The 20157-nt window shown below is 36.1% G+C and overlaps 3 protein-coding genes across 3 annotated transcripts; 2 read left to right on the top strand and 1 right to left on the bottom strand.

Annotated features, from left to right (window-relative positions):
• Positions 1-5375: 5375 nt before the first annotated feature.
• Positions 5376-10279, bottom strand: LOC104215975 (uncharacterized). The gene is made up of 7 exons (XM_009765924.2): positions 9961-10279; positions 9768-9869; positions 9530-9668; positions 8910-9080; positions 8059-8299; positions 7009-7100; positions 5376-5888 (listed from the first exon to the last, which is right to left on the bottom strand). The coding sequence occupies exons 1-7, from the start codon at positions 10046-10048 to the stop codon at positions 5621-5623; spliced, it is 1101 nt and encodes a 366-aa protein (XP_009764226.1). The 5' UTR covers positions 10049-10279; the 3' UTR covers positions 5376-5620.
• Positions 10280-10851: 572 nt separating this feature from the next.
• On the top strand, positions 10852-13170 carry LOC104215974 (pentatricopeptide repeat-containing protein At2g03880, mitochondrial-like). Its single transcript, XM_009765923.2, has one exon. The coding sequence runs from the start codon at positions 10852-10854 to the stop codon at positions 13168-13170; it is 2319 nt and encodes a 772-aa protein (XP_009764225.1).
• Positions 13171-14616: 1446 nt separating this feature from the next.
• LOC104215971 (phosphopantetheine adenylyltransferase) lies at positions 14617-20104 on the top strand. Its single transcript, XM_009765918.2, has 7 exons — positions 14617-15163; positions 16072-16216; positions 16302-16373; positions 18633-18692; positions 19057-19151; positions 19667-19736; positions 19840-20104. The coding sequence occupies exons 2-7, from the start codon at positions 16094-16096 to the stop codon at positions 19954-19956; spliced, it is 537 nt and encodes a 178-aa protein (XP_009764220.1). The 5' UTR covers positions 14617-15163; positions 16072-16093; the 3' UTR covers positions 19957-20104.
• Positions 20105-20157: the final 53 nt, after the last annotated feature.

Raw genomic sequence — 20157 nt, 5'->3', positions numbered from 1 at the left:
TCAAATCCTTAGTAGCAATGAGCATGTCATTAACATATAATAACAGGTACACAAATGGACTATCATTAACTTCCAGAAGTAAACACAACTATCATACATGCTCCTTGAATAACCATGACCCAACATAGGGGAATCAAACCTTTTATACCATTGTCTTGGAGACTGTTTTAATCCGTACAAGGATTTCTTTAATAAGTAAACGTGATCTTCTTTTCCTTCAATTTTACATCCTTTGGGTTGATGCATGTATATTTGTTCCTAAAGTTCGCCATGCAAGAAAGTTGTCTTAACATCAAGCTGTTCTAATTCCAAATCATACATGGTAACTAAGGAAAGCAAAACATGAATGGAGCTATGTTTAACAACATGTGAGAAAATATCATTAGAATCAACTCCTTGTACCTGACTATAGCCCTTTGCAACTAATTGTGCCTTATACCTCGTATCTTCAACCCCTAGAATGCCATCTTTTTTCTTGAAGACCCATTTGCAACCAATAATTCTTTTTCATGATGGCGGCTTCACAAGAGACCAAGTACCATTCTTGTGGAGAGACTCAATTTCTTCATTCATTGCTATCATCCACATGGTTGAGTCAGCACCAGAAACTGCTTTTGAGTATTTTGATGGTTCTCCAATTTCTTCAGTTTCCTGTGCAACTGAAAAAGCAAATGCAACATAATCTTCAAACCTTAGTGGTTGTTTACTTTCTCTTCTTGGTATATGTTTGGCTATAGAATGCTCCTCTTTTTCCGGTTCAACTTCAGGAGTCTCAACTTCAGGAATTTCAGCTTCTTGCTCAACTTCAGGAGTTTCAACTGTATTTGCTCCAAAGTTGATGAACTTGGCTTAGAAGAAATGCTAATCTCAACCTCCACCCGCTTCTCTGTTCTCTTCCCTTTATCTGTATTACAAGAATAAGAAGACTCCTTTCTGGAATGTAACATAGAGGATTCATCAAAAGTTACATTTTTGCTAATTATGAATTTTGGTTCCATGAGATCAGGATACCATAGTCGATATCCTTTCACCCCAGATGTATACCCAAGGAAAATGCACTTTTTAGCCATTGGCTCTAATTTTCCATCATTTACATGCATGTATGTAGGACAACCAAATATCTTTAAATCAGAATAATTAGCAGGAGTACCTGACTATATTTCCTCCAGAGTCTTAAAGTTCAAGGGTGCAGAAGGAGCACGTTTGACAATATAACAAGCTGTAGAGATAGCTTCTGCCTAAAAGGCGTTTGTCAACCCAGCATTTGAAATCATGCAACGAGCCCTTTCCAAAAGAGTTCTATTCATCCTTTCTGTCACACCCTTTTGCTGAGGTGTCATTCTCACAGTACGGTGTCGAGTAATTCCTTCATTCTTACAAAATTCGTTGAATTCATCATTACAAAATTCTAAGCCATTATCTGTTCTGAGCCACTTAACTTGTTTTCCTGTTTGCTTCTCAGTCAAAACTTTCCATTGTTTGAAAGTTAAGAAAACATCACTTTTATTTTTCAGGAAATAAACCCAAACTTTCCTTGAATAATCATCAATGAAAGTTAACATATACATGACACCACCTTTTGACGGGGTACGTGAAGGACCCCAAAGATCTGAATAAATGTAATATAAAGTACCTTTTGTTCTATGAATTTATGAAGATTTGAAGCTGACTATTTCTGCTTCCCAAACACACAATGTTCACAGAACTCCATATTTTCGGTACTTTGGACACACAATAAACCTATTTTGCTGAGGATGGAAAGACCATTTTCACTCATATGCCCCAATCGCATATGCCACAATTTGGTAATGTTAGAATCTGATTTATCTGATGTTGAAACTGCAGCAGCACCTGTAATAGTAGATCCCAATAGAGTATACAACGTACCAGATCTGCGTGCTTTCATGATCACAAGAGCACCATGAGAAACTTTCAGAACTCCACCTTCACCTGCGTACTTACACCCAAGAGATTCTAGAGTGCCCAAAGAGATGAGATTTTTCTTCAAGTCAGGAACATGTCTAACATAGGTGAGAGTTTTCACCACCCCATCGTGCATTTTGATCTGGATTGTACCTTTACCAATAACATTGCAGGCATCATTGTGCCCATAAGACAACTCCGCCTTCAACAGATTCATATATGGTAAACAAATCCCGATTGGGACACATATGATAAGAACAACTCGAATCTAAAATTCACTCATAGTTAGATTTAAAACTATTATTAGTTGCTAAAAAAAATAGTTCCCTCAGTTTCATCAGCAGCTACACTTGCTTCGGCATTGTCGATATTTTTATGCTCATTTTTCTTTTCTGTATGCTTTTCTTTGTTTTTTAATTTGAAGCATTCAGAAATAATGTGACATTTCTTATGCCAGTATTTGCACATGACATTTCTGTATCTGGATTTTGATCTTGATTTAGGTCTTTCACTACTTGAATCTTTCTTATTGGATCTACCTCTTACAAATAAGCCTTCTCCTTGGTTCCCACTAGTTTCCCCAGTAATATCTCTATCTATTTGTTCTTTTGATTTCAAAATAGATTTGATATCTTTATAAGAGATATTATCCTTTCCATAAAGCATAATATCTCTTATATGCTTTAACGACGGGGGTAAGGAAACAAGCAATACTATGGCTTGATCCTCATCTTTAATTTCAGCATCTATGTTACTTAAATCTATAAGAAGAGAATCAAAAGTATCAATATGTGTAAGTATAGAGGTACCTTCAGCCATACGAAAAGTGTAGAGTTTTTGCTTTAGGTAAAGCCTGTTTTCTACCGTCCTTTTCATATACAGGGGCTTTAGTTTTTCCCATATGCCTTTGGCTGAGCTTTCTGCTGCAACTTCATGCAAAACCTCATTTGAGAGATTTAAAATAATACCTGTTTTTGCCTTTTTGTCTATGACGACAAACTCCTCGTCTGTCATTTTTTTCTGCTTCTTCTCCTTTCCTTGCAGTGCCAAATCTAAGACATCCTAAATTAAGATAGCTTCCATCTTTAATTGCCACATTCTGAAGTTTGCACTTCGGTCAAACTTTTCAACATAGGTCTTTGTTAGAGTCATTTTTTGGCTATTGTAAGTAACCCGATTAGATCCGGCTCTGATACCAATTTGTTAGGATCAAGAATCCGGGTAGTGCGGAATTTAGCCGAACAATGTTATAATGACAATAACAAAGACAATGCATGTTGATAATAATGGTAATTAAAGCAGATAAAGAGGACACCAATTTAATGTGGTTCGGTCAATGTGACCTAAGTCCACAAGCGGAGAGGGGCAATTTCACTATAACAATAGAGTACAAAAGAGAGTACAAAATTGGAGTAAAAAAACTCTAATTAATCCCAAATATCCTAAGAGAATAACCTCACAAGATCACTCCAAAGAAGGGTTCACATATGTGTTTCCCAACACTCAACTCTCTTACAAAATAATCTTAATTACTAAAGGAGGAGAAGAAGAAACAAGAAATGAATAATTCAAATCTTGTTGGTGTACATCAAATGAGCCAGAATCGGCTCAATTTATAACCAAAGGAATTTGATTTGCTTGGTTATAACTTGGCCAGCAAATCTCAATTCTGATGGTTTCAAATTGGCCACCAAGACCAAGGCCTCTTACAACAAGGCCATATTATTACATAATGACTATTGAAGTGATACAATGACTAGGCAGTTTTTACAATAACAATAATGGCTTTTTAGGACATCTTCTCATAGTATCCATGGCTGATTTGCAGATGGAGTTGCTCCGGACTATCACAAGTAGCCATTCCTGATTTCTGCACCTTCTAGTTACTTTTGCATTCTTTTTGTAACAGTGGCATATGAGTCAACTTGTGCGCACCTTAACTATTCTACTAAGCACCTGTTACCTCCCACCAATGTGCTAGTTAACTTTGTCCATTAAAACTTAGACAGATGAGAAGACATTACCTGGCATTGCTCCGTTATCTGCTTTGGTTTATGGATTGGAATTCGGAGGAGCCTAAATAAATTGACCGTGGTACCTATGATTGCATTTGCTTGAAATATTTCAGTTCAGTTACGAGTTTGCTTAGCCTGGCTTTATATTGCCTGCCATTGTATTTTCTATTGTTACAAGAATATCATTTGTTTCTTCTTGGCGAAATACATAGATTATCACCTTAGCTTGTCCCCAAATCCCCGTTACATACTTTTTGCGGATAAAAGTTATCTTACACACTCAACCTTTTTAAAGTGTGCCTAAGACACACCACTTTTATGTTTGACCACTTCTTTTCAGAGATTGCATCACACGCGCTAATTAAATTGCGACACGTGTCATAACTAAAGGGAAAAAATATATTTATATCCCAATTGATAATATTCAAGTAAACAAAAAAAATAAATCATAAATAAATTCCTACACCCCCACCCTCACCACATGTCTCTTCTCTTTTCCACCCCATTGTCCCCTCTGCATATCCACCATACTTTTCTCTCCGATTAACCGGAAAATCCCCTCATAAAACACTCTGCTTCTCCCATTCTTTAAGAAAATACTGATTTTATTTTATTTTATTTTGGGTGATATCTAGAATAGGTTATCAATTTTGCATCAGTTAAGTTATAGCAAAAGTATGCAACGAATCCTCCTCTATAACCTTAGCAGCCATGGCAGAGAGAACCCACAAGAAAAAATCCATAGACTCCTTTGTTCTGCCACTATCAGATTCATATAAATGAAACACCCATTTTTATTAATTTCTTTCTTTTTCAGCTTGAAGAAGAATCTAAACTATTTCACCGGTTGGATTTTCGAGCAAAACTCCATCGCTGACTAGAAAAAGACGAAAAAGAAGAGGGTTTCGCTGATAAATCCATGGCGTTGGAGAAAAACACGGGTGGAGATGTTAAATCCAAAGATTGATACTCTTTTATTCCTACTTGGATCTACTAGACTGTTTGAATGTGGGAACAAAACAATAAGCAGGGTTGGGGACGAAGGGGTTGTGACCCAATTAAAAAAATTAAATAAAATTTTAACACGTGACACTTTAATAAATAATCCGATAGCAAAAAATCAAATTTCACGCGCTTCTTTTGTGTGTAAATACACGAGCCAAAAATGGTGTGTACTAGATACACTTTAGAAATGTTGCGTGTGTAATATTATTATCGTCCAACAAAAGTGTGTAAGAGGGATTTGAGCCATAGGTCTTGTGGGTACTTATGTATTTGGCCTTTCTTCTTCAATTTGGTTCCCATCATAGCCATTATCCATTTAAACAATTTTCCTGAGTGCACTTTTAGAAGTTTACTCTGACAGATACACCATTGTCTTATAAGAAATCAGCTTTCTATGCTATATCCTTCATAAACAAAAAGATATTCACAATGTGGGTTCAAATCCTGGTGTTTTCCCTCTTTCATTTTGCCAAACTTTCTTCTTTCTTTGCAATTAAACAAATACAATAAAGAGAAGATGTGAACCTCTTTGGACCAAGCTGACTTCATTATCAGGTCGAATCAACCTATCTCATATGTCACCAAAATCTCCTATAATATGAATCAGATTGTATGTTGGACAACTATACAGTTTATTTTACAGTGTAGCTCACTGCATATGTAAGCTAGCAATGAGGTTAAACTTCTGATGCCGGTGTCACCGTGGTTGACAACCAATCCAATAGAGCTTTATTCACTAGTTCTGGAACTTCATCGTGGGGACAATGTCCTGCCTGCAGGTTAACGACGGTTGTGTTCGGATAGAACTCCTTAATCCGGTTGGCCTTGGCAGGACCAACCCAAGGGTCTAGGTCACCCCATAATAACAGCAATGGGCAAGAAAGTTGTCTCAACACACTATCAAGTGTATACTTTCTCTGGTTTGACATGAATCTTGTCATCAGTCTGCAGATTGCAAAGAAGAGGACGCTGGTTAAGCTTCTTAAACCAGAAAATAGGAATTCAACCAAAAATTTGAGAGATGAACAACATTGGTATCTTCACCATAAAATTAGAGCACATAATCTTATTTTGCAAGCAAACTGTTTCTGGTTATGGTCTACCAGTGATGGGGTTACAAACAATTATGCAGGTTTTAGGGTGTGTTTGGTATGAAGGAAAATTTTCCAATTTTCCCTTGTTTGGTTGGCTTAAATGTTTTGGAAAACATTTTCCTTATGAACTCCAAAATGTAGGAAAACATTTTCCAAAACTCCTTCTTAACTTTCTCCACCCTCACCAACCCAACCCACCCCCTCTCTCCAAAAGGCTTTTTTTTTTTCAAATGTCAGTTTTTACGTTACCACCCACCCTACTACCCCTCCACCCCCCTCCCGCAAAAAAAATTATATTTTTTACCTTAATTTTTTTTTTTTTTTTTTTTTCAATTTCAAATTTATCGGTTTAAAGGTTCAAAATTTTACAAGTTCCAAAATTATGAGTTCGGAGGTTTATGTGTTTGGAAATTTACGAGTTTAGAAATTATAAAGTTTACGGGTTTGAGATTCCGCGGTTTTGAAAGTTTAGCGATTCGAAAGTTTATGAAATTTGTGGATTCGGAAAGTTGTTGGTTTGAAAGTTTATGGCTTCATGTTTATTATATCTAAATTATTTATGAATACTCTTGAGAAGTCATTTTCCTTATACCAAACACACCCTTAGTCAGTATTATAAGGCTACAATGTCATGATAAGGAGGATGATTTACTAATTGGCTGGCTGCACTGCTACATAGACTGCTAAGTGCTTCTAGCTGCTCACTATATTTGAACTTTGACCATTTCATGCAACTCTTTCAAGTTTCAGCATTTTCTGAGAAACTCCTGATTATTTCAGGCTTTTCAGTTTTAAGTCCCGAGAGGGAAATCCTTGTCATATATGCCAAAGATGTAAGAGACAAGGACTTGACAAAAATGGAGATTTCTCTTCTTAAGACAAATTTTAGACAATAATTCTTCTCTGTACATAAAAAGGAATGCTATTTCAGCTATTAAATTGAAGAAGAACCTAGACAGCTGTATTCATACCGGTAATAAACCTCTCCTGCATTTGGGTCATCTGCAGGTCTGGTGATTGAATCGATGAGATAATCGTCCACGTTTGAAGAATCTTTGTAGACCTTCGAGTAAAAACACATAAAGCAAGTGAGTTGTCTAATAATAGTGGCTGAAGATTATGAATGCTTTTCGCTTAATAAATACATAAAATGCAACTAGATGCAGATAAACGGCCCTCCTTTCTGATGCATCATGCCATTAACAAACAGTTGAGGTTCAAGACATCATTCTGCCACAGTTGAACCACTCTAAAGTACGAAAACGAAGGAGACAATGTCAAGAATAGCCTCAGATAGAAGGACTCATCAAGGCTATCAAATCATGGTCACAATCTGATTGCACTTCTCATTTTTAAAGAGTCAATTTGACCAATTCCAAAAATGAGTTTTAACGGTGGTTAGATTCATCTTTCTAAAAAAAACTGTAGGAGTTCTAGAACAAAAAAGTACTACTCCACAACCTAACAACTGCTGCATTTTAAAACTTTAGAACAAATTTCCAGAAACTTCAGTGAAAGAATGAACTATTTGACTCATGAAAAAAAAGTAGATAAACTAATTGGGAAAGACAAATTAATCTACAAGAGATAGCAAGATTTGAATGACCAGATTGGTGGATCGTGGATCCTCAACAACATTGTGAGTTGGGTGGTCCTATATACCAACTGACAACCATATCCAGGAGAGTTTTTTCTTGTTTATCTATTTCTAAAGAGTGTACAATATCTAAAATGAAATCAAGGAAAGTTAATACTAATTCTGATTGTCAGTTCAATTATCTAAAATGAAATCAAGGAAAGTTAGTACTAATTCTGACTGTCAGTTCAATTATCTAAAATGAAATCAAGGAAAGTTAATACTAAATCTGACTGTCAGTTCAATTCCAGAGATTATATACATACTTGTGCAAGAAAAAGGTAAAGCATTATGCATATGTAGGTGCAAATTAATCCAATTATTTTGAAGTTCGTTTACATGGTGGAAGAGATTTGAAACTTGAATTAGTTATAAAGGAACGTACGCTCTTCAGAACAGACTCAATACGAGCTGGTTGCTTGGCTTGCCAGAATAAGAATCCAAGGAATACACGTTGAAAGATTTCCTTTAGTGGCTTTAGAATAAGTTTCTGTAAGGCTGTTTCTTCAGTTTCTTTAGCTGCACTGCTGGCATCCCCAAACTGTCCTGCACTATTCAGTAGTGACACTCCCTTGACTTGATCGGTGAGTGACGCTGCTGCTACCAAAGCAGTAAATCCTCCAAGACTGTTAAACAATGTATAACACACTCATAATTAAATTTAATTTCATCTGTACAAAGTATATGTAACTTAAACAGTGCCAACAAGCTACATAAGAGTGAAATGAAACTTAAGAATTTCAAACTCCAAGAAACTAAATAATTCATGCACTGTTTTGGAAAATAAGATGTTATTTGCTTTACTTATTTTGGAAATTTACTAGATTAATCTACAAGATTCAACGATTTCAAAAGCATCAAATGTGAAGCACTCTACTAAGACATTTCTTGCATCACCACAAACACATACAGATATGTTTTGTTATTTTGGCAAAACTATGGGTTCATAATAACAGCCTACAAATAGAAAACTAACACATTGATGTTAGAGAAAGTTCACCGCTACCAAAATTTTGTAGCCACTGTATGTGAAATTGAAGTGTCAGTGATGAATCCATCCTTATTCCTAACTAAAAATTGACAGTGATCAACTCAACTAACTTACAACCTATATTTCCTAAATTCTTTTTTTTTTAAATGCAATAAGAAAGTCTGTAAATGATCAAAGGCAAGACCAGGATGTCCAACATCAAGAAAATTCACTAAAATGACGAGTTGCTAAATGCACAAGCTCACCTGTTCCCCACTAAAACTGCCGGTTCTTTCACTATCTCCTTCAAGAAGTCGACAACTTGATCTCTCCAAACCAAGGCATCATAGTCTATTAGTGCCTTCTCGCTCCAGCCAAATCCTATCAAATCCACAGCATAAACCTTGTATTTTTTAGCCAGTTCTGGTATGTTATACCTAAGAAAACAACAGAGACACTTCAGGAGCTTAAAGAAAGTACTATGCAAAGAAAGATTCAAGTCCCAAAAGAAATCACAACTTTATTGTATGTGTCCTCAAAGCACTTATCAATATTATTGAAGAAGTATATGTTGCTATATAAAGGATGCAATTCCATAACTACAATTAACATCTGGAACATTCACAAAATCCCTTTCAGGCAGCAACAATGATGATATTTTTACGATATGGTCAGAATACAAATGTTAACAGTAGGTTCCTTCTAAGAAAGAATGCACCAATAGCTTGACTCAACAGCTATATAGTCCTCCAAAGATGGTTCTTAGTTTTAGCAGCAACATTACAATTCTATGCCCAATTAAGCTATTACTACATGTAATTAACCTCAATCCAACATCACTAAATCTATGGAAAATGGCCATATGCAGACACATCGATCGAGTTACCTCCAGTGAAAAGCTGAAGCACCAAATCCATGAATCAGAACTACTGGGAACCCCTCTCCTTCCACAACATAATGAATTTTGTGGCCGCGCCATGTCCAATAGTTGTACCCCTCTGGCTTAAATGGTAGTTTATCCAGACCTATATTATCAATCATTTGTCAAGTAATTTTAAAACTAAACACACACAGGCACAGATATGCAGAAAATTCCAAGTTACAAATGGGGTAATGGACTTAACCTTTAGAGGGTTCAGCAACCACAGAAGGGGTCATAACTGAAGCTCCAGCAGCAACAATTCCATTCAAAGCAAAATTCCTTCTATTCAATTCACATTTGCCCCCTTCACACACACACAAAAAAAAAGTCTCTTTAATTTGTCAAAAATGTGAATAAACTAATGGAAGTAATGCAGGGTTGAATTGGAAACTTACTGAAATGATTAATTCTTGCAGGCACAGCTAACCTGTTACCTACTGAGTTCAAGCATTCAGTTCTGACAGTGGCACAAGAAGTTGACATTGATTATCTTAGTACAACCTAGAAAGCTCCGAAAAGTTATACTATGTCAGAACCGAATATGGAATATAAAGGGAGCAGAAGATTTTTTTCCTTGTTCCGTGTTTCTTTTCTGTTGAAATTACAAGGAACTTTTTGGATCTGGTTATATGTGGCTGCAACTCGTTTTGAGCTGGTGGTAGTTTAGAGGCCAAGTAATGTAACAGACTAACACTTCTTTTTCCCCCCGGCAGATTTTTCAAATTTATAAGCTTTTTGTAGGAAGCAAAATTGGAATATTTTCGCCTTGGCCTACTATTTACCAATCAAATATTATTCAGTTTGTTTTTTGACTCTTTAACTTTAAATTATAATTTTTGAAGATTTTTTTTTAAATTAATGGATATTTAATTCCATTTTATTTTGAGAAATGATTAATAAAAAGGGCAGCCCGGTGCACTAAGCTCCCGCTATGCACGGGGGTCCAGGGAAGGGCTGGACCTCAAGGGTCTATTGTACGAAGCATTACCCTGCAAGAGGCTGTTTCCACTGCCTGAACCCGTAACCTCATAGTCATATGACAACAATTTTACCAGTTACGTTAAAGCTCTTCTTCCGAGAAAAGACTAATAATTCATGAAAAACTAATTCAAAAGGGCTACCTTTTTATTAACATCAGGAAATTATGGATGGATGGTTGAAAATGGACCCCTATAGTAGATGTTAATTTACGAAGACCCATCATATGTTATGCTCCAATTTATTTCTAAAAAATAGTGTTTGTTATCCTATGTACTTATAGGTCAGGGTAAATTTGAAGCTCCAAAATGAGTAGCTCAACCTTTTGTTCCATGCCTTTCACTGTGAATGGCAACCTAAAGCTGGTCCAATGGGGAAATGTTATATATTCTTCAAATAAACTGGCTGCATACCAGCCCCTCAAATTAGCCGCTGCACGCAAACTGCTCGATGAAATTGCTAAAAGAACAAGGGGTTCAGTTGCAGATTTACAGATCACTGAATGTGCAGATGGTGGGAATTTTGGAAATTCCAATGCAATTGATGACCTATTTGGAGAGTCTGTGATGGATTGTGTGTGCAATCATATGGATGAGCAATATATAATTGATCAGTTGAGGTACTGTAGCAGTGAAGGAATTCTTGAGCTTGGAGAATTATACCATGCTTTAACAATTAAGACCGGGATTTGGTTCAACAAGTTTGTAGCTACAGCCCTTGTTAATATGTATGCCAAATGTGGTCAAATAGACAACGGTAAGATGATATTTGATAGGATGTCTTGTATTGATGTTGCTTCGTGTAATAGCATGATTTGCGGGTATGTAAGCAATGGAATGTTATCTGAAGCCTTTGCTTTCTTCATCGAGATGTGCTATCTGGATATTGTGCCAAACCACTATACCTACTCGATATTGTTATCTGCTTGTGGGGCTTCTACGGCTGTTAAAGAAGGAAAACAGTTGCATGCTCAAATTGTAAAACTAAAATTTATGGCTCTTACAGCGGTGGTGAATTCAGCTTTGACAATGTACAGCAAATTTGGAATGATTGAGGAGGCCGAGAATTTGTTCCAAGGACTTGCCGAAAGGAACATTATATCTTGGACTGCTTTTATATCTGGACTTTACCATCAAAAAGCCTTCAATAAGGCATTGGCACAATTCTGTTTGATGAGAAAGAACAATCTCGAACCTAATGAATACACCTTTTCTGTGGCCCTTTCTTGTGCAGCTTCTGTACAATATCATGATTACGGTCGCGCACTTCATGCACAGGTAATTAAACATGGAATAATCTCAATGGTATTCGTCGGGACAGCCATCATAGATATGTACTCAAAATGTGCAGAACCTAGTGGTGCTAGAAAACAGCTCGAGGAGATGGGAGGTATGGCATCTTGTGCATCATGGAATGCAGTGATAATTGGCCTAGTTCGCAATGATGAAGTTGCTGCCGCGTTGGAGGTCTTCCATAAGATGCTAAATAATGATATAGCTTGCGATGAATATACATTTTCAGCTACTCTGAAGGCCTGCTCGTTACTACCATCTCTTGCGATCTGCAGGCAGGTGCATTCTCGGGTAGTTAAGGGGAAGTTTGGGACAAACCTGCACGTGGCAAGCTCATTAATAGAAACATATGCACAATGTGGCAATTCAGAAGACGCTGAGAAGGCTTTCTATCTAACATCTACACCAGATGTTGTGACATTTAATGCAATGATTGGAGCTTATTCACAGTATGGTTATCCAACGAAGGCTAAATTCTTGTTTGAAAAGATGGTGGAGAAAAGGATATTACCGACTAGTTTCACTTTCCTAGCTGTTATTTCTGCTTGTAGCCATTGTGGTTCCGTTCAACAAGGGAGAGAGTTCTTTGAGTCTATGACAAGAAATTACGGAATTCTACCCGAAGAGAAACACTATAGCTGCATGGTTGACCTGCTGAGTAGATCAGGGCAGTTAGAGAATGCTCTCGAATTCATAAACAAGTTGCCAAATGAACCCAGTGCTGCAATCTGGAGACCTTTCCTTGCAGGTTGCAGATATCACGGTACCCTTGAAATGGCAGAGTTAGCGGCCAGTAAAATATTAGAGCACGAGCCAGGGGATGCATCAGTTTATGTCACTCTCTCAAACATGTATGTTGAAGCGGGCAAGCTAAGTGATGCACTCAAACAGAGAGCGTTGATGAAGTCTAAGTCAATGCAGAAGGAACCAGGTTGTAGCTGGTTGGAGGTGAATGCAAAGATTCATAGATTCTTTTCTGGTGATAGAAGACATATAGATACACCAAAAGTATATTACAAATTGGAAAACCTGATGCAAAAGATTCAGACTGACTATTACAATTTAGCCAAAACATCATTACTTAATCCAGAAGTAGGACAAGTTACAGAAGAGAAGTGCTTATTTCACAGTGAAAGGTTAGCAGTTTGCTTTGGCCTATTGAACTTACCTAAGGGAACTACTATACGTGTATTCAAGAACATTAGGATCTGCTTGGACTGCCATACGACAATGAAGCATATATCAAAGATCACAAATCGAGATATCATAATAAGAGATAATTACAGATTTCATCATTTTAAGCAAGGCTGTTGTTCTTGTGGGGATTTCTGGTGACGTTTCATCGGAGTAGATCCTTCTTTCATTGTACCTGGGGTACTTGTAATGATTCCCACGTTGGAATCGTCATGAGAATGGAAAACAAGAACTAAAAGAAAGAAAGAAAAATGCAGAGAAAAACAAAGATCAATTTTCATTCAACTTATCCTCTCGAAAGTTCATTACATTTGGTACTTAAAGGAAAAAAGGGAAAAAAAGAAAATGTACAAAAGCTAACTACATGGGTCAGAGTAAAGATTACTATTATTTTCAGGACTAAAGTGTAATTTCGAAAACGTTGCAAATATTCACGAAGCCTCATTCGTAACAGTACTTTGATCAAAGTTTAACAAAAGCTGAATTGGTTGATTGGATATAACCAGAGTTGGGGTCGATAAGACGCAATAGCTACGATGAAGGTATCATAAATAAGTAACCTCAACATTATGGGTTTAATTCTCACAGAAACTTGCTAACTATTAACAACGCAGTAGTTTAAATTGGCATTGCAGTCGCTTAAGAAAGCACCAAGACTATGTCATGGGCAACTTTGTACTTTTCATTCATTTGTTTTTATTCATTACTTTCATAAAATATAGTATAAAGAGAAAAAAAAGACAAAAGCCTTAAGATGACTTCTTTAGCCTAGTCGGAGACAGGGCTAGGATCTGAACTTTATCGGGTCTGCACCTACAATTGAAATCATATAGTGGGTTTAGTAAATATATTCGCAATTTAATATTTAAATATATTTAATAAATACAAAATTTAATTAAAAACTAGTGAGATCGTCTGAACTCATACTTAATAGAAATGTCATATATCTTACTTCAATAGCTTAATAATCTACTTTTCGTAGAATTAGATTGTGCTATTCTTTGCCAAGAGATCTAACTTGTGCAGGTTTGGTATGGTAGATATGTTGCTACTTTTGTGTAGTGTTGTGAAAATTATGCATTCTTGGGGTTAAATACCACTGTGAATTGTGATTAAAATTGTCCTCAATGCTATTATGCTAATGTCTACGTTAAATGTATCTGAGAACAGTTGGTGGATCTGTCCTCGTGGACCAGAAAAAATGGTTGGTCTTTTTTGACTAACACCTTAAGGTGACTTCTGAACCAACAATAAAATTTCAAATGCATCATTAAATACTATCCCAAAGGGCAAAGGCCATGCTTTTGTTTGGTTGAAATTAATTCTAGGTTTGATTCTGTTTGGATTAGTGTCCTAAATGAAAATATGTGTTATAAGGTTTTTGCACGAATTTGAAAGAAAAATATTTAATAGCCTTATAAGAGTTTATATAAATTATCTTTTTATCTTTCTCTACACATTTCGTTTAATTAACACTCCATTAATTGAAATATTAAGGATAGATGAAAAAAAGAAAGTAGTAAACAACTTCTTGGTCTTTTCAAATGTCAAAGTATATGAAACAAAATTCAGTTCGCTGAAAACAATAACTCAATATTTGAGATCGTATGAAGTATTTTCAATAGCCTAACTTTCCATAGCATAGAGAACATATCATGTCAATTCTTTTCCTACATTATTTATCAAGGAAATTTAGGCATGTTTAATTATTACAATTGATGTAATATTGTAACTTTAATTGAATTTATATGCAACTTTTATGTTGGAATTTTTTCTCATACTTACTCTCCAATTTGCTGAAATGCACAAAAATATGAATAACTTTAATAATTCTGGGGATTAAAATGAAGTCCCCCAAAAATCCAACTTAAGGGCGTGAAAACATTTTGTGGGTGGGGGTACGTACCTTGAAGCTTGAAACATACGCTGCTGATAATACACATATCTCGTTAAACTGTATCTCTCACATTTGAGGTGTGCTTGTTACACTTTTGGTGGCGGAGGAAACGGCAGTTTTGGTGGTGGCTCTGGCGGTTCCGGCGATGCGGGAATTTCAAAAATACCACAAAATAATGCATAGCTGATCCAGAGAAATAATGATCTGATTTCTTTTTCTTTGCACCAATTTACTCAGGTTTTGCTCCTTCTCCTTATTATTGCTTTGCCAGCTCTAAAAATTGTTCCTTTTTGTCTCCTCGTTGCGCTCGATTTATCTTCTTGGTCCTATGAGATCCCACTTTTTTGTATTTTGGGGGTTCTTTTTTTAATTCATTGTTTATTGTTAAGGAAACTTGCATTTGAATTATTTTTTTCCTGGATTTGAATTAGTATTGCTGTCACAATTGTCGAACTGGGGTTACTTGATTCATAAAGTTTTGATTTTTATTCGTGGATTAAGCAAGAAATGGTGGAAATATTATAAAGTTTTGATTTTTGTGCGTGTATCTGTTTTCATTTTCCACAACCCCCACCCTAACGAGCAGGGGCAAAGATGGAGAAAAAATTGGGTTTAATTCTTTATTAAGACCTATTGCTCATGCAATTTGGGATCCTCATTTTGGTCAACCGGCCGTGGAAGCTTTTACTAGGGGGTGCTCTTGGCCCAGTAAATATCGCTTAGTCTGGTGTTTATCAGTGGTGGTATACAATCGGTTTACGCACTAATGAAGATCTTTATACTGGCGCTCTTTTTCTACTATTTCTTTCTGCCATATCCTTAATAGCAGGTTGGTTACACCTACAACCGAAATGGAAACTGAGTGTTTCCTGGTTCTCTGAATCATCATTTGTCAGGACTCTATTGAGATAATCTTACAATAACAATTTATGTGTTCAATAGGAAAAGTACTAAAAATTATATTTTTTTCTTATATCAATATTTTAAAATATTGATGAAAATACACATAGTTTGCCAATGTGCCAAAAATGATACTACGGGACTAAATTCACCAATTTTGCGGAAATGAACTTTCCCCTTTCCTGTCCAAGACAAACTTTGGACCTTAAACTACCCAACATCTAATTTGTCACTTTGTCCCAAAGCTCGAAGAAAGTAAAGAAGCAGATGGCTATAATAATGGAAGAAGCAAACCAAAAGTCCACCTTATCCCCACCAAATTCCTACACAGCAGTCGTTCTTGGAGGTACTTTTGATCGTTTACATGATGGACACCGCCTTTTTCTTAAGGTTTTCCCATTACCCTTTACCCTTCTTCTTCCAGATAATAAACGAAAAGCTCTTTAAGCGATGGGTTTTTTCCTTTCTTTTGTAGTCAGCAGCTGAATTGGCAAAGGATCGCATTGTTATTGGTGTTTGTGATGGTCCGATGTTGACTAACAAACAGGTGATTCTCATGCTTTATACTCTGAAGGCAGTTTGTTTCTTGATATTGTACTTATTATAGAATCAACCTCACTTTCCTTGAAATTTTGATTTTTTTTTCTTGGGAATACAGTAGCTAATGGCAGTTTTTCCAGATATTTTTTTCCTTATTGGTTGCAACTCTTCAAAATTTTGCTCCATCCATCTAAGGTGAATGACAGGGTTCAAAGTATGAGAGTTAAAAGACTTGACTTTCTTGCAAGATTTAGAAGTAGTGTCACCTAAAATGGGATAAGAGGGAGTATGTGAAAAGGATTTCTTATAAACTAGTTTTTTACTTTTATAATTTTCTTACTTGGCAATTGACCTTTATCAAGATTTTAATCAATGACATGTGGAAGCTTTAAAAATTGCTGTTAGAACTTCTTTTAAGGTACACGAATTCAAGCATAGGGTTCTTGTTGGAGGCCACTCATATTTGAGAAGCGAAAAGAGGGCCCATATGCAAAAGAAAAAAAAAGGATCTTTTGTGTACTTGTTGCCTTTTCCCCATTCATGAGAGGCAACATGTATAGTCTAGAATCTTATGAAAAAAAACTGCGCAGTGGTCTTCGTTATGTGGTTCTTTGACATTTCGCAAAATTGAATAGGATAGAGCATGATGTAGGAGATATGGAAATAAATTACTTGGATATCGGGGTAATCTAAAGAAAGTTGGAAATTCTTCATTTCTCTAAAATCTTCAACTTGCAAAATATGGTTTAAAAAATAAATGACCGTAGTTGACTGACCTCCATGTCTTCATCAAAAAAGTTGACTGACCTCCATGTCTTGAGGTTTCATACCAACTGTTTATTGTCCTTCTTTACTAGATTTTAAATTTCAATTTCATGGTCAGTGCAATGCTTAGGATGAATACACAGAATTTGAACATATACAAGTAAGACAACGTGAATGTATTCGCAGAAGAGTTCCTGATGATTCGTCTGATAAATGATAATAATACTAAATGCTGTAATGAGCTAAGTGAGGCAGGTTTTGCACCTTCTTCAATGGGATTGCAACATGTATTTTCATCATGTGTAACTCAATATATTCGTATCCGCATATTTTCTGTTCTTATGATGCTTTTTATAATTCCCATGGTGAAGTGTGGTGTAAGTAGACTTAACACTACTCCACTGTCAATGCTATATAAAAGGGCAGCCCGGTACACTAAGCTCTCGCTATGCGCGGGGTCTGAGGAAGGGCTGGACTCTATCGTACGCAGCCTTACCTTGCATTTCTGCAAGAGGCTGTTTCCACGCAGACTGTCAATGCTATATGTTTTCCAATAAATCACATTGCAATCTTGCTGTCCGCTGCGTTAGTGTAACATTTGGTGTATGTCAATGGCAAGTTGATGTTTTCTTCTTCTTCTTCTTCTTCTCTTCTTTTCTTGTTGAGAAATTGGTAGTCCTTCAATTGTTTTCTTGTTGTGAGGATACAAGTATGAAACTACTTATCAATTCTTGGTACTTTTGGAGTAAATACCAGAGGATGCTGTTGGTCGTGGTGTCAAGTTATCCTCTCGATGCAATCTTTAGTTTTGCTAAATGATATTGCATGGAAAAGTTTGATGTTTAGATAAAGCATCCTTTTAGACGATACATTTTTTGGAACATCTCTTCATACTCTCACATTTTGCCCAAATCATGATGGTTGCATCACTAGGTTACCGTCACTGCCTTGGCCAATTATTCTTTATCTACATTTTCATTTATCTAGACAGTAGTACTTACAACAACATACCGGTATTATCCCACACCTGTACAGGAGTACTTATTTAAAAAAAAAAATCCGAACAGTTTAAACTGCTTCCTTGCAAACATTTCTATGGAAGATCTGATGAGCACAGATGTTCAAAATCCGGAGCTTTATTCCATCTTGAATTTTCTGATAAGATCGATTTTGAGTTTGAAGTACAGTTAAACCTTTCTATAACAACCTCGTTTGTTCCGAATATTTTTTGGATGTTATAGCGAAGTGTTGTTATAGAGAACATATATTATAACATAACATGGAAATTGGTTCCGTAAAAGCTTGACTTTTATAGTGAAGTGTTGTTATATAGGGATGCTGTTACAGAGAGATCTGACTGTATTATGTTATCTCATGTTTTTAGATTTGCAACTCTGACAACGTTATGTTTCAATTTTTTGCTCTAGTTGTAACCTTTTAGTGTTTTCTTTCCAGCTTAGCTCTTTATGCAGTGCTTACATATTTGTCTTCCTTTTGGCAGTATGCTGATCTAATCGAGCCTATTGAGCTAAGAATGCAGAATGTTGAAGATTACATCAAGGTACTTGAAACTCAAACTTTTGTGTTCATTTATTCTTTTAACAACTGGTTTTGCAAATATAGTTGGATTTTGAATGTCATGGGAAGAACCTTCTGCACTGGTCCTGCTGAGCTGGTGGGTTTGAGTGGAATATGTCCAATCTTTTGCGTGATGTAAATCTTGCCTAGAGCAACAGTTGCTTCTTCTTTCTAAATGCCTTTGCTTAAAAAGTATGTTGTACAAGAATAGTTGCATAATTAGCTGATGCTTGCGCTTCAGTAGAATACTAGAGTTGGATTTGGAAGCAAACTAGTGCACTATCATCCTTTTTCTACTTACATTGTGATGACGATGACATATTCCTTGGTGCAAACTATTTATCCAGTCTATAAAACCAGAGCTGGTAGTGGAAGCAGAACCAATTGTGGATCCCTATGGTCCCTCAATCATCGATGAAAATTTGGAGGCCATTGTTGTCAGGTGCATAGAGAAATCCTATATCTGCTTTTATTTGTTTAGATCTCTGTCCTTTTTTCACTATTTTATAGCATATATATATATAAAAAATTTATTTTGGCGTGATGGTGATATGAGTTGAGCTTAAAGAAAGAAGCGAGGATTCACTGACCCCAACTTTGTTTGGGACTGAGGCATAGTTGTTTTTTTTTTTTTTTTTTGGTCTTTTTTTCCCGTTTAGATTTGGAAATCCATTCTCTTATACCCAAAGGCTACTATGGACTGGGCACAATTGTTATCTCTGCATCTCATCACCGAGTTCTTTCTATAGATTATGCATTTACATATTGCTTTTGAGTTTCGTCGCAGCCGTATGAAACCTTTGAATTTTAAAATCTTGAATCTTAAGAACACTGTTCTAGCAGTACTCAAACTTCATAAATACCAAATTTAGTAAAGCATAATTTGGCGGTGCCAGCTCAATAAAAAATACTTTAATGGTAGTTTAAGGTTGGCTAATTAAACTTCTCGTGTGATAGCAAGGAGACATTGCCTGGTGGACTGTCTGTTAATAGGAAGAGGGCTGAAAGAGGCCTCTCACAGCTAAAGGTCTGACTCGTGCCTCTTTAGAACAGATTAAACTCTGTTCGGCTTTCTTATCATTTATTTTGTTTTGTCAACTATGAAATTGTATGTGGAAAATGTTCTGCAGATAGAAGTTGTAGATCTGGTCTCTGAAGAATCAAGTGGAGACAAACTGAGTTCTACTGCTTTGAGAAAGCTTGAAGCTGAGAAGCTCAGGGACCATCATCCAGAAAGCCAGAGCTAACTTTTTCTAGTCTATACACAATATCAAAGGAGTTTCTCTTTGTTTTATTTCAAGTTGTTCTTTTGAGGATGAAAATAATAATCTCTTCAGAATCATACACTGGAGTTGTTCTCACAGTTGTAAATCTATATAATGTTCATTGATACAACTTTCTTTATCCTTTTTCTTATTCCTCGCGTTCTTTCCCACTCGTTTTTCCTC

The sequence above is a fragment of the Nicotiana sylvestris genome, chromosome 2 (genome assembly GCF_000393655.2).
Source record: "Nicotiana sylvestris chromosome 2, ASM39365v2, whole genome shotgun sequence".
NCBI lineage: Eukaryota > Viridiplantae > Streptophyta > Magnoliopsida > Solanales > Solanaceae > Nicotiana > Nicotiana sylvestris.
This window is presented reverse-complemented; position numbering and strand designations above follow the sequence as displayed.

Excerpts from the sequence above, each read along its gene's own strand:
- LOC104215975 (XM_009765924.2), bottom strand. The coding sequence starts at position 10,048 with ATGTCAACTTCTTGTGCCACTGTCAGAACTGAATGCTTGAACTCAGTA. Across the intron at positions 9,081-9,529 it reads GCTTCAGCTTTTCACTGGAG|GTATAACATACCAGAACTGG; the intron begins GTAACTCGATCG and ends TTGTTTTCTTAG. Across the intron at positions 7,101-8,058 it reads TTGAGTCTGTTCTGAAGAGC|GTCTACAAAGATTCTTCAAA; the intron begins GTACGTTCCTTT and ends TTTTACTCGAAG.
- LOC104215974 (XM_009765923.2), top strand. The coding sequence starts at position 10,852 with ATGAGTAGCTCAACCTTTTGTTCCATGCCTTTCACTGTGAATGGCAAC.
- LOC104215971 (XM_009765918.2), top strand. The coding sequence starts at position 16,094 with ATGGCTATAATAATGGAAGAAGCAAACCAAAAGTCCACCTTATCCCCA. Across the intron at positions 16,217-16,301 it reads GACACCGCCTTTTTCTTAAG|TCAGCAGCTGAATTGGCAAA; the intron begins GTTTTCCCATTA and ends TTTCTTTTGTAG. Across the intron at positions 19,737-19,839 it reads GAGGCCTCTCACAGCTAAAG|ATAGAAGTTGTAGATCTGGT; the intron begins GTCTGACTCGTG and ends AATGTTCTGCAG.